The following is a 17,214-nucleotide window of genomic DNA, read 5'->3' as shown; positions in this document are numbered from 1 at the left end:
TTCCAGCATTCCCACTGATCACTGGGCCCGCTGTTAGTGCGGATAGCACTGTCTTTTATTGCAATGGCCCAGGTTGGTACTGAGTTCAATGGGAGCTATTCCTACAGTACCAACCTGGGTCACTGCAATGTTAACAGGGCTATTAAAAGTCCCAGACAAGTCATTTAAATTAGAAATTTAAATACATTTAATTTAGTGGTAACTTTGTTGTTTAAGACCTACATTTCATATTGATGTTTCCCTCAAAGCAGTCATCTTTTCATTACAGAAATGCACCGCACTATTTTGCCTATACATCAGTATTGTTTGCTGGAAGGGGTTGTTCAGACACTTTTTTTTTAAATTGCTTAGAATGCTTCAATAGTAGTATTCACCACTTTACTGATCCACCACCACTCTGTTCCCACACTTTTCAGGTTTCCAGTCAGTCTCTGTACTTTATAGTCCCTGTTCAAATAGACATTTGACCACTGCGGCCAATTGTTGGCTGTTTTGGTCCTTGTTGACATGCACATGTGACTGCTGCAGCCAATCACTGGCTACAGTAGTTGTGTTTCCATGTTGATAAGGACCAGGAAATATCAACAGAGTTCTGGAATCATTGAAATGGGAATAGTGGGTGATCGATAAGTATTAACTTTTATTTTAAAACATTCTTTCTTTTTCCTTTTTTTAATGTTTTAATAGAATGAACAACCCCTTTAATTAAATTGCCCAACTGTGGTCCTGACAATAAGGAGGAGTTTGAATGGTGTAGCAAAGCACATACTCTACTGCTGCTCCATTTAAAGTCTGTGGCCTGGAAGGAGACCGCTGAGTACAGTACTTGCTTATCGGTTTCTGGTAGCCCCGTAGGCATTGAATGGAGCACTAGAGCACATGCTTCACCACTGCTCCATTCAGACTTCTCACCAGAGTTTTGTGGTGAAAGGAATGGGAGACTAAGGGCTCCTCGTCTAGTGATCACCCCTAGTGACTAGACATTTGTCATCCATCCTATAGATAGATAATATATGTTAATTATGTGAACATCCCTTCAAGATAAACGCAATGCCTTCCTAGTTTTTGTAAGCAGCAATGGGATTTTCTTTGTTTTCTTATTGGCTGGGATATGTAAACTTGTTTGCTGTTTGTAGATACATCGAGGCAATGATACATTTCACCAGCACCAGACATCCAGCGGCAATTGTTGATGACCTACATACAAAGGTGCTAAAAGAAGCTGTGCAAAACAGTAAAACCACCTTCTCAGAAAATGTAAGATTTATTTATTTTTTAAAATATTTTTGTGAACTTAAAGGGTTTTCCGGGTAAAATACTATTAATGACCTTATCCCCAGGATAGGTCATCATTAGTTAATTGCCTGGTGTCAGCCGCTCAGGATCCCGACTGATCAGCTGATTGTATGCATGTTGACAGCTCCACAAATAGAGGTCAGATCTGAAGCCACTCCCCTGACCCCTGTGTAGTGGCTGGCGCTTCTAATTACAAGTGCAGCTCTCATTGAAATCAATGGGTCCCGTGCCTGCAGTTATAAGTGCTGGCCACTACACAGGGTTCAGAGCATCTGCTTCCGCTCCGACCCCTGTGTATTTGTGGCGCTGTTATTGGGTGCACAATCGACTGATAGGTTGAGGTCCCAGTGCCAGACCCCAGCCTAACAGCTATTGATGAGGATAGGTCAACAACGGTATTTTCCCCGAAAAACATAGTTTTGCCTGAATAGTACTCGGCCTTGACAAAAATGTTGTGTGCTATTCTAATACTTGTATCTCCAGCTAGAATGTTGCTAGAGATAGAGCAGCTTGAAGTGGGAGCTGCATTTGCATCTCTCACATCTACCTGTGCAAGGGAGGGGAAGGCAGTGGGAAGCAAGCAGAAGCAGACCACAGTCTGTCATTATTTTGCCTGTGGCTTCAAATGACCTCAGCGGCTTGGGCAACATGGGCTTCTGACCATAAAATCCACCTTTCCCCATATCAATCGGACAAGATATTTGCTCTCTGTGTCACTTAGAGAGTTCTTTTTTTTCTAGAAAAGGAGTGATTTAGATGTGCACTTATTTAATCCCCTTTCTTCACCTTATTGACTCTACAACCCTGCTGTTTAACCCCTCGGATGAAAATTCATTTTTAATGTTGAGATAATGTTTTATTAGTGAGATAAAAAAAACTACACACAATTGTTATTTCGGTATGTCACCAATAATCTAAAATTAACAGTAAGCGCCATAAAAACTCTCTACCAGAATAGCCATACATCTTACCTTCCAAAATCAGAAAAAAAAGAAATCAAAAAGTCCTTTTAACTTCAAAATGGTGCCAATGAATATTGCAAGTTGATTTGCAAAAAACAAGCTCTTATACAGCTACATAAGCGAAAAAGTAAAAATGCTCCAGGTCTTGGTATGCAGCAAGACGGAAACCAATCCTATGGTTAAAAACAAGTGTGTTATGCAAAAGTAGTAAAATATATACTATTGTTGTAATCATGATTACTTGTAGATTAATGATACTTTTATATAACAGGAAACCCCATAAAAATCCCAAATTACAGTGAATGTAGGTTTTTTTTGCCTCTTTCCTCATGGCTGGATGCATACGCCTGCCCACCTCAGATGGTGCCTAGCCCCTTGTCCTGAGCAATGAACAGCCAAGCCACTCAAGCAGCTCACTCCAATCTAACTGAAGAAGAAACCTCAGTATGCATTTTATGTTTATTACTACCTAATAACATAGATTTGAACCTTTTCTTGTCAAAATGTCCTTATTTTGAAGGTTGCCAGATTTTCTCACACCTCTTGTCTTGGCTATTCTGACATGTCTGTTTTAGGAAATAATAATATTCCTCAAGAAATATCATTTCTGGAGCTCTTTTTTCTAATATGTATTTTCTAGGTTACTCCAAGAAATTGACAACTGGGTGTTACCAGTTGGGGGTTGTATATACACACTTTAATAATGTCCAGACAGTGCTGATTGCATCAAGCTGCATGGGAACATCCTTTTGACAATGGGAGTGGTAATGCTCAGTTATCGATTTGTAAATTTACAGCAGGAATAACAGGGGAACGGCACCAATCCTGCAGAGTGCTAAGAACAACAAAGATGAACTTTTTTTTACAGTAAATTAGCTGAAGAGATTATTCAGGAAAGGAGAGAAACTTAAGCAATCAGACTAGCTTACTGACAGATCTTCCATTGAAAGCCAGTCTGCAGTTAGTTTGTACAGTGATGTGTAGAAACTGCAGAAGCCAAAAGGTAAAAAATTGTTAAGGAAACGCTATGGAAGCATTTAGATTCTTGTGTTTTGTGTCTCTGCACTTTTAGAAAAGTGTGGATGTCACACTCCGGAGTTGTAAATGCAGATCCCGTTCAAGTGTAGCCTGCAGATATTTACTGGAAACACTTTTCAATCACCAGTGAAATCTGTAGACTTCCTAGTGGCTTTCTTGCAGAATAGAGCTGTAATCCTTGTTATATAATGTATAGTAAAGGTTATTACACTCCTCAAAACTAGTGTTAGGCATACATGGCTCTCCTTTATCTCGTTGCCAGCTGATAGTCACTTCACAATACTGCTTGGAGATTATACATTATGAGAAGATGACATCTGTGCGTTTCTTTTATATCCTTCTTTTCCAGTTACCATCAAAGCAAGATAATAAATTGTCCAAACCTGAGAGTCATGTTAAAGGAAGTACAAATCAAACACAGACCAAAAGTGGACTAAGCCAGGATAATGTGAAAATCAAGGGGCTCCAAGCCAATGTCTCAATACCGAAGGTATATCTTGGGTTGCGTCTCTCCCAACAAAACTGGATGTCCGGTAACATGTTGGTTAATGGTCTGGCAGTTTTGATGGAAAAACTGCGGTAGTATAAGCAAAATCCGCTTAGGCTGTTAGAAGATGGTGCAAAATAAAGCTCGGGCAAAGTGTTCCTGAGGAGTGCTTTGCTGAAGCTGTGAAGGTCTGTCGTCCTTTTTTTCTATAGTCCAATCTCACAGTGTCCGTTATATAAATGTCATGCTATTCCCTTTCCTCTCCTCCTCCATGGCCTGTTATGGCACAAGATAATAAAAGTAATTGTGGGGCTTTATTGCAGTGTTTGTACCGTGACCAGACCTAGATAAAACATTCTCTATTTCTTGGGCTGTATTCTCTTCCTGGCGTTTACTCTCTAGCCTGAGATCGTAAATACAGGTCAAGTTTACAATAGCAAGGTATAAAATTGGCTGAAGCATTGAAGAAAGTTTCTGATCAAGTCATAGATTCAGTTAATGCTTCATAATATATTTTGTATGGTTTTAGTACTTTATTGTCTTTCTAGCGCATAGTGCAGAGCTTTGTTTGTCTTAGTGTTTAGCTTTATGTAAGATAAATAGCTGGAGGTGATTTGTTGAGGTATTCATCTTGTCTTATTTCAGGTGAACCTGTGTTTGTTACAAGCATCCATTGAAGAGTCTTCTAATGTAGCTGCAAATAAGAGTGTCACCCATGTCTCGTTAATCGCACTTTGCTTTGATAGAATTGCCACACAAGTCCGGATGAACAGGTGAAGTAATGTTTTATTACCTAACGTGCTCAGTAAGTGTAGAATCACGTATGCGTGTATTTGGGATCACACTATGGCCTTTCATTGTACTGTGTGTAAGAGCTGCACCAGATCAGAACATGTAAAAAGAAGTTCAAATATACACAAAGAAGCAATTCCCATCATAAAAAGGTGGCAGATCCTTAAAATATGTCATTACTTGTGTTTGCATGTATCTGCTGTTTTTCCCCTCTGTAGGCTGCATTTATCATTTTCAGTTGTCCCTGAGCTGTTGGTAGTAGTCTGCAATTATGCTGCATTCTAAACACTACACATGGAGAGCACAGCAGATTCTGCTCTCATTACTCTTTAACGCACACAGACATATCCTCTTGAAAGGACATAATACAACAGTACTGATTTAGTTAAGATGTAATTCCAGTAGCTGTAAATCACTTAGGCCTCATGTCCACGGGGAAAATCAGGCCCGCCGCGGATTCTATATGTAGAATCCGTAGCGGGTCCCTCCTGGCCCGCGGACATGATGCCTAAAAATAAGAATAAACTCATCTGCTCCGGGCGATGCGTGTCTCCCCTTCTTCGCGGCCCGATCTTTCTGCGGCCCAGCGGATGTGCTCGGCACGCTGGCAGCGTGCCCCGTGCATGCGCCGGGCCGAAGAAAGAAGATCCGGACGCGAAGAAGGGAAGAACCGCATCGCCCGGAACAGCTGAGTTTAATTCAGGTATGGGTCTCCTGCGGATCTGGACGGCTTCCATAGGCTTCAATAGAAGCCTGCGGGAGCCGTCCCCACGGGAGACCCGCACTAAAATGGAGTATGTCCGGTTTTTTTTTCCCGCACGCGGATCCGCGCCTGACGGGAAAAATGACATCCGCAGGTATTTAACTACCTGCGGGTGTCTAATGCATCCCTATGGGGCGCGGATCCGCGTGTGGAAGAACCGTTGCGGATTTAAAGCCCGTGGACATGAGGCCTTACTGTTACCAGCGGTAACATCTGTGTGAGTCTTTCTGAACTGTCTCTCCCTTCAGCAGCTCACTTCTCCTTTCCTTTCCATAGACCTTTATGGGCAGCCTGAGTCATCATCCTTCTCCACTTCTTGTTCTGTCTTCTCTCTATTACTAGAGATGGGCAGAAGACCACAAACTAGAATGAAGAGAGACCCTTAGTAGTAAAATCTTTAGAAGATTTTTTTTATCACAAAATTGTAGTTTTAAGGAAGTAATAGGATTTGGACTTTTGCTAGTTAATACATTGGCCATTGCATAAGCGCAAGTCCTTTGAAAAGTCAGTGACCAGTTCATTTCCCCTATGGTGGTGCTGTAGAAAAAAGGAGCATTTACTGATTACTGGAAACTTAATGATTTGTATATGGTCAAAGGACAATTTCAACAATGACATTGTCTAAAGCGGAGAGCCACTTTAAGCTTTGGCACTAGCTCACTACATTTCCCTGCATAGTGATGCCCCCCTGCCCAACCGCTGGGCAGAGAACTGCAGGGAAGCCCCATTGACTTGATTGTGTGCTAGAGAAACATTTGAGGGATTAGGAATCCTCATGTGTATTATCGAAGGTCTCCGGCTTTGGACCCCCACAGATCATAGTGTTATGTCTTATCCTGTACAGAAGGCTTCCTATCATGTGTTTCTTTATTAAAATGTGGAATTTTGTTTTGCTCGCTAAAGAGGTGTAGTAGAAGAAACGGCCACCAATCCAGAGACTGGTCGTCCACCTGTAAACCTGGAGAAGTATGCCAATGCTACAAAAATGCAGCCACAGTCGTCTGGGTCATTGAGGTCTAATGCTGGAGCAGAGAAAGGAAAGGAAATAGCTGCCAAGTTAAATGTTCATCGAGTACACGGCCAGCTCAGAGGCTTAGATACATCAGGTGAGCAAATGTGGTGGTACTTTTCAGTGAAGTAACTCTGATCATTGGCAAGTTCTTTAACCCTTACCCTCTACAGCCATTTGGAATGTTGTGTTTCAATTACTCCCAAGGACCATAATTACTTTGTTTAGTGTTTTGTCAACACAGCCTTATGAGGTTTTATTTTAATTGTGGGATGAGTTCTATTTTTTTTTTCCATTAAAAAAAAAAAAAAAGTGGAATTGGAAACAAAACAATTCTGCCATAATTTTTGGATTTTGTACTTCGTATAGTGAGTGGTAATAATGATATGTTAGAGGGTTTTTCTGTGAAAATACTATTGATGACCCATCATCCGGATAGGTCATCAATAGTTGATCGGTTGGGGTTTGCCGCTCGGGACCCCGACCGATCAACTGTGCAGGTGCATGCTGTCAGCGCTGCAATAACTGAGATCAGAGCAGATTCTCCGCGCCGACCTCTAAATAGTGGCTGGCGCTTGTAAGTGCAGGCACGGCTCTCATTGAAATCAATGGGAGTCGTGCCTGCAGTTACAAGCGCCGACCACTGGCATTGTGTATTCTTTTTCTTTTCTTTTTTTTTTTTTTTTAGAATGTTCATCATGAGGGATAAATTACCAAGATATTCTAATAGCTCAAACTTTTTCGGAACAAACACTACAAAGTATGTTTTTTTGGGTTTTTTTGCAGGGGGAGAGGGGTTTGAATTCCTGAGGGTTTTTTAAAATAAAAAGTGTCGTATTTCTGTATTGGAGTGTATTGTGTTTGTGAGTGCTATAATGGCAGACCCATAGGCCCACAGCCCCTGGCTGCTATGACAAGCACTCACATCCCATGTAATCGGGTGACAGTGAGCTTCTTCTCTCTAATTTAACCACTTAGATGCTTCAGTCTGTATTGACCCCACTATCTAAGCGGTTAAATAGTCAGGATTATAGTAAATGTCCGATCCCAGCTGTTGCACATGGGCGTCAGCTGTATAACACTGCCTCCACCTAGGGGCGCCCCTATGATGTGGCGACGTAAGTCTTCAGGATCTCAGAAGGGTGGTGGATTGCCACCCAGCTGGTAATAATTTTTTAATGGCCGGTAAAAAATAATTGCCAGCTCAAAGTAGGCCCGACAGCAACCCGACTTGTCCCACCAGCATTTGCGTTCATGTGTGCAGACGCTGGTCTGTACGCAACATCGACGCCTGGGAGTGTGTGTGAGTGTGAATTGCTTGTCAGGTTTTTGCCGGACCAGAGGCCAATAGGAGGGACACTAATACTACTGGGGCCACTATTACTTTGTCACACCAGATGAGTCTCAATGGTTCAAATATATATTGGGTATTTTGTCTATTGACACCTTCTGGTGCGTTTAGACTTGCCGATTTTCTGGTTTTTGAACTACCGAACAACGTCCAAGTTAGCTAGTTTACTCGGCCAGCTTCTTTGCACGAGCCAAGAATGTATCTGCCTGTATAAACGAGAAATCGTTTAGTCTTTCCCATTCACTGTATAAGTAAGTGAGAGCAACTGAATGATCGATATTTAACCCATTCCCGCTGCAGGACGTAAATTTACGTCCTGGCAGCGGAGTACTTCCCGCAACAGGGCGTAAACTTACGTCCTGGGGATAGCGCGGGATCACATATGATCCCGCGCTATCCCGCAGCGGGAGCCGGCTGTCAGTCACAGCCAGCGTCCCGCTGTAACAGGGGGGTCATCGGAGATGCGCCCTCCGCTTTTAACCCCTTCCCTGCCGCGATCTAAGTAGATCGCGGCAGGGAAAGAGTTCACAGAGGGAGCGCACTCCCTCTGTGACTCCGGCCGGCTCTCGCGATGTTATCAGGTAACTGGCGTCCTGTGTTACCAGTGCCTGGGATCGCTGTATAAGCGATAAGGCATGGCAGAGCAGTAGCCTTATGACAGCGATCATCAGGGCAGTGGTCAAAGTCCCTCAGAGGGACACAAATGTAAAAAAAACAAATTAAAAAAATGAATTTAAAAAAATTAACAAAAAAGTAAAAAAAAACTTTTTTATGCTTTTTCTCAGATTAGCATAAAAAAGATTAAAAAAAATAAAACCCCACATATTTGGTATTGTCGCGTCTGTAACGACGCGTACAATAAGATGCACATGCTTTTGACTGTGCACGAAAAACAAACGCTAAAAACCTGAGGCAAAATGGTAATTTTTAGCATTTTGCCTCACTAAAAACGCAATTAAAGTGATCAAGAAAGCCGTATGTACCCCGAAATGGTACCAGTAAAAACTACAGCTCATCTCGCAAAACATAAGCCCTCACAAAGCTCCGTACCTCAAAAAATAAAAAAGTTACAGGACTTTGAATGCAGCGATTTAGAAAAAGATTTCCAAAAAAAGGGTTTTTATTGCAGAAAAGTGGAAAAACCTAAAAAAAAGTAAGAATTTTGGTATTGTTGTAACCCTACCGGTCTGCGGAAAAAATGGAATGTGTGATTTATGCTACATGATTAACGCTGTAAAACAAAAATAAAAAAATCTATGGCAGAATTGATGCGTTTTCTCTCCCTGCTATCATAAAAAAAATAATAAAAGTTTTACGATATAGTCAATGTACCCAAAAATGACGCCGATAAAAACTACAGTTCGCCACGCAAAAACAACCCCTTATACGGCCGCGTTAACGGAAAAGTAAACAAGTTATGGCTTTTGATAAAAGGAGAAGAAAATCCGCCAAAAATTGTTGCGCCCTTAAGCCCAAAATAGGCCATGTCATGAAGGGGTTAAACCAGATGATTAGAGAACAGTTTTTATGCCTGCATAAAATGAACGATGAATGAAAAGAAAAATATTTATTGTTCCTCTTTCGATCGTTGGCTGCGTTTACACTGAACAATCATCATTCATTTTCGCTTGTATGCATAATAATCGTTTTGTGTGAAAGGGCTTTTCAATGCATGTAAAATGAGTGAGTTTTGCTTGCGGGGATGTGGGGGGGCTGTGCTATTTCACACTTCGCTTCAGGCAGCATAAAGACCTGTGGCACCTCTTACCTGCACCTGTCACACATGAACCTGCTCTATACATTCCCTTCCAGCTTCCACAATACATATACTTTGGGTGTCAGGAAGGGGTTAAAATGTCTGTGACCAATTATTTAGTATAGTTTTCTTTGTGTTTTGCATGTAGTTTAAAGGACTTTTCCATGTAGTTTCTATTGATAATCAAGATAGGTCAACAATAGTTGAGCTGGCTGGGGTCCGCAACTCGGGACCCTGGCTGATCATTTGTAAAGGCGCCCACTGTCAGCACCACAACACATTGCTCCGATCCCTATGTAGTGGGCAGCGTTGGTATTTGCGCTTTCAGCTCGCATTAAAATTCAGCAAGAGCCGCCCCTGCAATACCAGTATCGGCCACTACATAGGGGTCAGAGCTGTCTGTTTCTGCTCCGTACACTGTGTTTTGGCGTTGACAGCGAGGCAACTGAACAGCTGATCGGCTGGGGGGTCCCGAGCAATGGACTCCAGCTGATCAACTATTGGTGACCTATCCCGAGGATGGGTCGTCATTAGATAATGCTCAGCAAACCGCTTTTTAAGTTGTAGGTAAAGGGTGTGCAAACCCTTAAGGTAAGCCATTGTTTTTAATCAGTGTATTACTAATTTGCAGAGAAATATGATTTTTGCCTTCTACGGCCTTCTGTAGAGTTTAGATGTTTGCCTGCTACACTCTGTAACTCTGGAAGGACTTTTTCTTGTAATGAATATAAAACTTTCCGGTCTCCCATTTGCCGTATGAGCAACTGCAATTTTCCGTACACAGAGCGAACATGTTGTGTCTGCTGCCTTGTAGATAACTGTTGTGCGCCCTTCATGATTACCTTTTTCCGTCTCTTTGATCAGACATGGGAACCTGCGCAATCACCACTATTCCTTTTGAAAAATCAAAGGTTCTTTTCACCCTGGAAGAACTCGATGATTTTACATTTGTGGATGAGACTGAACAACCTCCAACTACCGATGTCACCCGCATCGGTCCAAGTCTGGAAAAGTGGGGATGGATAATGTTTGAGTGTGGAATAGAAAACTTGGTCATTAAAGGTAATTATTTTCTTACTGCTTGCAAGGAAAATGGTAGGTGGTTAAAGTGGTTGTCCGACAACAGACACACTTCTTCTTCAGTGGGTTTCAAATGTAAATTAATGAGACCAACATCATTTTAATTGAGAATGTAATGGATGGCCAGGTTACATCGCTGCGTCGCGTGGTCCCAGAAGTGGAGGTTCTGCTGTGTACGCTGTGATGATCCACTACCGGCTGCAGTGGCAAGGAGCGATCTCCCTATCCCTGTGTGTCGGTGACATGTTTGAGGGTGCTGGTTCTCTGCTACGCCAGTCCCCTTCTCTGCCTCATCCGAAACCATGACCTAGAATACGGCATTTATCAATAGCATTGTTTGTAAAAACAGACATGGCAGGTGAGCTAATTAGTCCTCTTTAAAGGACTACTTTGTAAAGGGCATGTGATGATGAATTTTGATTGAAAGAATACAAAATATATTACTAAGATCTTCTATCTCTTGTTTAGACGTGCCTACATAATTAAAGGGGATGACCAGGCAAAAAAAAAAATTTTAAACCACTGGAAGTGCTGAAAAAAAACATTAAAGAAAGTGTTGCCTTGACCAGTCCCTGATGGCCTCTACTTCCTACTGCAGCAGCATTGACCTCCCCTACAACGGAACATACTAGTGCTGCCGTGATTGGCTGCAGTGGTCACATGTCTCTGGTATCTGTGATGTTATAGCTGCAGCAGAAAGTGGAGGATCAGGTGAGGTGAGCAAGACTTAACCTTTAAGATCATGGCCTACTTTGACCCAAAGGACGCAACTATTTTTTTGGAGGATTTTCATCTCCACTTTTCAAAAGCCATAGCTTTTTTATTTTTCAATCGACATATCAAGGATTGTTTTTGCATGGCAAACTGTAGTTTGTATTGGTACCATTTTTGGGTACATATAATAAGTCGCAAAACTTTTTTTTTTTTTTTTTATGCAGAGCAGGGAGAGACAGCACATCAATTGTGCCATTTTGTATATATATATTTTTTGCAGCCTTAATTATGCAGCATTAGGGCTTAACCCCTTCCGGCTCCAGGACGTACATTTACATCCTGCAGCGTCGGGGTATATATGAAGAGAGATCACGGGGCGACCTCTCTTCATACACCGCGGTCGTCAGCTGTTTATTACAGCTGACACCCGCAGTCAACCCGCAGTCAATAGCTGCAATCTGCCGTGCGGCCGATCGCGGCTATTAACCCTTTAAATGCCTCTGTCAATTCTGACAGCATTTAAATCCCCAGAGGGGTCCCTATCTTCACACTGTTTTTTTCAAATTCCTGTACTGTAGAGTTTAAACGACCGGAAGGAAAAAACCTAATAAACACGTTCATGCGCGGCTACGCTCCGTACATCGGGCCGTCTGAAACCGGCATAAATGATAAATTATTTCTGCGGGTTGGTATGATTATGACAATTCCATATTTTTTTATTTTTTTTTAATGGGTTTTCCAGCTTTTGGCAATAAAAGCACTTTTTTGGAAATTATTATTTGTTACATCGCTGCATTCAAAGTTGCATAACGTTTTATTTACCCATGCATGGAGCTCTGAGGGCTTGTTTTTTGCTTGATGAGCTGTAGTTTTTATTGGTACCATTTTGGGGTACACACAGCTTTTTTTTTTTTATTGCTTATTTTGGGGGTACTCAAACATCCCAGAGGGCTAAGAATGGCACAGGAAGTGCGCTCCTTCTGTGAACCCTTCACATGCTGTGATGTACATTGATCACGGCATGTAGGAGGTCAACAGCGGGGATCGCTGTTCTCATCGATCCCCGCTATTGCAGCAGGACGACAGTCTGCTCAACTGCCATTCCATTCATTTCCTGTGACTTGTGGGACCCTTGTTCTTGTGATTAGCGATCAGACCCTCAGACCCTCACCAATCAGAAAATTATCCCCATTACAATGGATAAGGGGATAGCTTCTAATCTTGACTCAGCCCCTTTTTAATAGAGATCAGTCTGTCTAGACATCCATCAGTTACCCAGAGGTAAGAGCATCTCTGTCACAGGAGAACCCAGCACATCCATACAGATAAATGCTTAACCCTTTGCAATCCAATTTTGGATTCAGGGTTTCCTAAGGGGCTTTCTCTTTCTGCAATTATACAATGGCGCCATCTGTTGGCTAGAGCAAGTACTGCAGTATGGAACATGCTGGAGAGGCCCCCGACAACAGAGCAGCCAGTAACGTACAGTAAGAATACCCTGCCGGACGTCTTCCGACATTGGAGCTGTACAGCCTTCAATCAGAATGTCTGAAGACGTCAGACAGTGGATTGCAAAGGAAGTCTGTCACCTAAATTTGACTTAAGAACCCAATCTACTGTTCTCTATGTGTCATCACAAGGAGCCAAACAGCCAATTCTGTTTATCTTCTTCTGAAGTGTCACCAATGTAAAGATATTGGGCAATAACTTTCTCCCGTTCAGTATAGTAAGGAGCCCCAAACAGTCTGATGGGCATTCCACTATTGCCAGTAGTCTGGCTCTCTTCTCGCTGGAAACGTCATGCATTCCACCTCTCCTGCGCTGCACTGTGACTCATTTCTGACCGAACTGACTTTGCTCGCATGCACCATGCAGCGCAGGTGAGAGGAAATGCTTGACGTCTCCAGCGGGAGCAGCTGGAGGCATCAGTCAGCAAGAAACAGAGCCAGTCCACTGGCAAACGAGGAACGCCCATCAGACAGTTTGGGACTCATTGGCATACATCTTGACAGAAAACTTTTGCCCGATGTCTTTGCATAGGAGACACTTTGGAAGAAGATAAAGGGTAACGCCTGGTTCCTTATGACAGCGCATACAGAACAGTAGATTGGGTTCAGAGGCCAGACTTCCTTTACCCAAGGCACTAGATAATAACCATAACATTTTATTTATCTTTAGGATTACATATAAAGGTTGCTCTTGACCAACAGATGGAATGTTTAGGCCAGCAGTCTATTTGTTCCTCTATTTGCTTTATTGATTACTTTTCTTGCCCAATTACAGTTCATATTCATAAGGTTAAGAGTGTTTGGAGAAGAATTTCATGATCTAGCAATACAGATGATGATCCGTTCTGAATTTAGCAAGCTTGGAGCGGTTTACATGTCCACATTTGTGATGCGAGGATGATAATATTGCTCATATTGGTTACTTCACCTCAGTAATATTGAAGGGGTTGTGTGATTTAGAAGATTTTTTTTTTTAAAGGCTGGGCAGGTGATGAAATAAAAATACAGTATACTTGCTTGTCTTCAGCCCTCGGGACCCAGCTGAGCAGTCCCGCTGCCCTTTTCTCGTCCAACTCAGCGGACGGTCGCTGGAGCTCAGCATCACCGACTGAACTCCTGGCATCAGTGCTCACATCCTGGGCGCCATGATGACAGGAGTTCCTTGTGGCCTCTTGATTAGCCGCAGCAGTCAGCTAACCTAAGGCGACCGTTCACTGACAGGAATGAGAGTGGCTCAGTGGGATGGGAGCAGCTCAGCTGTGTCCCAGGGGGTGCTGATGGGTAAGTGTACGGTTTTTGTTTTGTTACCTGCCTAGCGTTTAAAAAAAAAAATTGTTATTATAAACTTAGAGGTTGTGTGATTTATGTCTGTTTTACATCTAGGTATGGCTGTTTTTCTCTCTGGTAGGAATTCCATAAGTGTTAATTTATACTTTTCAGGCGGCCGACAGTCTGGGGCTCTCTTATACAATAATTTTGGTGTAATGGGCAAATCTGGCAATACTGATCGGAGTGGAAACCTCAAGTCGAACGATTCTTCTGATTCACCTACTGGAAGTGGATATAGCACTGATGTGTCGGATGATAATATTCCATGTGATGGCATAAGTCCATCCTCTGATATCAATGGAAATTCTGTGTCTGATGAACAAGTAAGTCTGGTATAACCTAATATTTCAGTTAACGGTTTTTATGACTTTGATGACAAATGTCAACGTTCATTTGCTGTGTACTGAATTACAGTCTACAAACTCTTTGCATGCCCTTTTTCTGCTTCTCCTTTACAATCTCCACACTTCCTTTCTCTTCCACTCCAAATTACTTAACTTATTATTGAGGGACGTTCTATTTGGAGAATCTGCTTTCTATCACTGCACTTATTGCATATATCAGTAGGTGATCAGTAAGCTGCAAGGCTCCCTCTAGTGGTTGCTGCTGGCAGATAAAATTTGGTGATTTAAACCATGACTTTGTGAAGTGAAGCAGAGGATTCAGAGAGCTCTGCATCAGCAATGGGGAGCTCCAATCCCCAAAAAGACATATCTTGAAATTAATGAGCAGTTTTTTGACACAATGTAGGTAAAAGTCATGGATTTCCGCTATGAATAATGTATGAGCATACAGCAGCAAAATATTCTGTTCTTATATAATGCTTTTATTTTTACATTTTAAATAGATGAATGGATAACAAAGCTGTAGTTAACATAATACTTTGCCAATTGTAGAACACTGTTTAACTTTTCTTCCAGTCAGCAGTTTAGACTTACACCTGCCGTTCATCCTTGACATTCTCTTTAAAGTAATTTTCTCACCTTTACACACTTATATCCACAATATATGTCGTAAATGTCTGATAGATGCAAACCCCTTTCCAGATCAGGGGTCCCCTGACCCCATCCTAGCTGTTAAGGTTGATGGTTGAAAAGGACCCCACATCCAGGCGGTGATAGAATATCATAGTCACAGAAACTGCTGAGCATCTATCAGACCTTCATGATGTATCCTGTGGATATGCCATAAAAGTCTAATATGGGAATACGTTTTAAATAGGTACGGTACTTTCAACAAACTTTGCATAGATGATTAGTACAAGCAAATGCCAAACTTTGTAATATTTTATTGGAGAAAACTACCCACTGTCAAAGAATCAAGCACCTAGAAAGAGGTGTCAAAACTGAATGAAACTTTCTCTGTGTGATTGTAACATTGATATAAGTGATTACAATATTAGAGCAAAAGGATAATTTATTGTGAAGAACTGAACACTTGTAGAGAGGCTCTAGTACCCTGTTGTACCGCCTCTAGCTTTGATACAAGATGTGGTATAGGCAGGCATCAGGCTTTAGTACCCTGTTGTAACGTCTCTATCTTAGATACAAGATGTGGTATAGGCAGGCATGGAGGCTCTAGTACCCTGTTGTACCGCCTCTAGCTTTGATACAAGTTGTGATGTGGGCGAGCATGGAGGCTCTAGTACCCTGTTGTACCGCCTCTAGCTTTGATACAAGTTGTGATGTGGGCGGGCATGGAGGCATACACGTTCCATATGGTATCCTGCAGCATATTTGTCCACATTTGCAGTAACTAAGCCTTTAGATTGTGCATACTTGTAGGCTGCTGAAGTTGGCTTACCAGGAGTTCTACTGGTGATAAATCTGGCTATCGGGCAGCCACAGAAGTGTAACAATGCTTTGGAGGCTTCCTGTGCCCCCCCCCCCCCCCCCCCTTGTATGTACGGCTGAGCATTATCCTGCTGGATGCCTCTTGGAAGCCGTCATGAAAGGAACACATGTGGCAGCAGGATGTCCTGAACATATCACTGAGCTGTCATTGTCCGTTATAGGGGTAACTGACTGTCATATGCGACTCAGTTCACTGCTGAAAAAAATTCTGTTTTGAGAAAAATTGGGCAGATTATCAGGTCACTGAGAGATCAGGTTACATGCTATCTATTGAAATCTATGGAGAGGGGAGAAAGCTACCATAGTGCTAGAAATATATTGCTGTTGTATTAGTAAGTTTTCTACCTCATCTCAATAGTGGGCTCAATAGTACACTGCTTATTACTGCTGTATAATGTCTTCTATGCTGCTTCTGAGGATATGTTATGGAGAAATGCGGGAGCAGTATCTCCACTTTTGTATGTGTTCAGTGTATGGGCAGGACAGAGGAGAACTTGCTAATTGGAAGGGGTATGATCACTGCGACCCTCACCATCCCAGGATTTCTGCCCTGACTCACTCTGAAGTGTAGGCAGCAGAGGGCATGCATTCACACACCCCAATCACTCATGTCAGTGGGGCCACTGGAGATGGCAGAGTTTGGCTGTCTCTGACAATCTTATTGAAGTAAATGAAGCTGATTAGTGTATGTACCTCCTCTGCTGCCCACCGACATGGTGGGGGTCCCAGCTTTGTAAGTGGTGGTCCTTTTAGTGTTGGTGTTTGATGCAAAGTGTTTGATTGGTAACCGTTTTATAAAAACTATGTAGCCACAAGGGCGTAAAGGAAGACCTGTAACTACAGCATGGAATATGTCTGACAAAAGACTAGTTGCAAGTTCGTGTGTCTCAAAAAGCTTGACTTGTATCTTTTAAGCCATTGAAATATTACGTTTAACCAATTCGTCTAATAATTCTGATGTTATTGAATAGGCACTACATGTTTTTACTCTTTACCTTAAAGGATGAAGGCGTTGAATCAGATGACTTGAAAAAAGACCTTCCTCTAATGCCGCCTCCTCCGGACTCGAGCAGCATGAAGCTTACTATTAAGGAGATATGGTTCAGCTTTGCAGCTCCAACAAATGTTCGCTCTCCAGCCCTTACTTTCTCCAGGTTCGTGCAGCAGTGCTGTCATAGCTAATGGAAAAGAAAAACCCAGAATATATTTACTACTAGTTAGTCTGAGTAATTCTTTGACATTCGTTTTAGCATTTTTTTTCTGACAAACCTCTCTA

At 42.2% G+C, this 17,214-nt stretch overlaps 1 protein-coding gene across 11 annotated transcripts in view; it reads left to right on the top strand.

Moving 5' to 3' along the window:
* Nucleotides 1-17,214, top strand: part of BLTP1 (bridge-like lipid transfer protein family member 1) — a 240,840-nt gene that overhangs the window by 103,519 nt on the left and 120,107 nt on the right. For all 11 annotated transcript variants that reach the window (XM_066573794.1, XM_066573788.1, XM_066573798.1 and 8 more), the window contains exons 31-37: nucleotides 1,137-1,257; nucleotides 3,646-3,786; nucleotides 4,429-4,556; nucleotides 6,242-6,444; nucleotides 10,319-10,516; nucleotides 14,197-14,408; nucleotides 16,941-17,092. In XM_066573794.1, the coding sequence (XP_066429891.1) occupies nucleotides 1,137-1,257; nucleotides 3,646-3,786; nucleotides 4,429-4,556; nucleotides 6,242-6,444; nucleotides 10,319-10,516; nucleotides 14,197-14,408; nucleotides 16,941-17,092 (1,155 nt within the window). The remainder of the gene's footprint in view (nucleotides 1-1,136; nucleotides 1,258-3,645; nucleotides 3,787-4,428; nucleotides 4,557-6,241; nucleotides 6,445-10,318; nucleotides 10,517-14,196; nucleotides 14,409-16,940; nucleotides 17,093-17,214) is intronic.

This window comes from Eleutherodactylus coqui, chromosome 7 (genome assembly GCF_035609145.1).
Source record: "Eleutherodactylus coqui strain aEleCoq1 chromosome 7, aEleCoq1.hap1, whole genome shotgun sequence".
Classification (NCBI taxonomy): Eukaryota; Metazoa; Chordata; class Amphibia; order Anura; family Eleutherodactylidae; genus Eleutherodactylus; species Eleutherodactylus coqui.
Note: the sequence above shows the minus strand (reverse complement) of the source record. Positions and strands in the feature narration are given on the sequence as shown.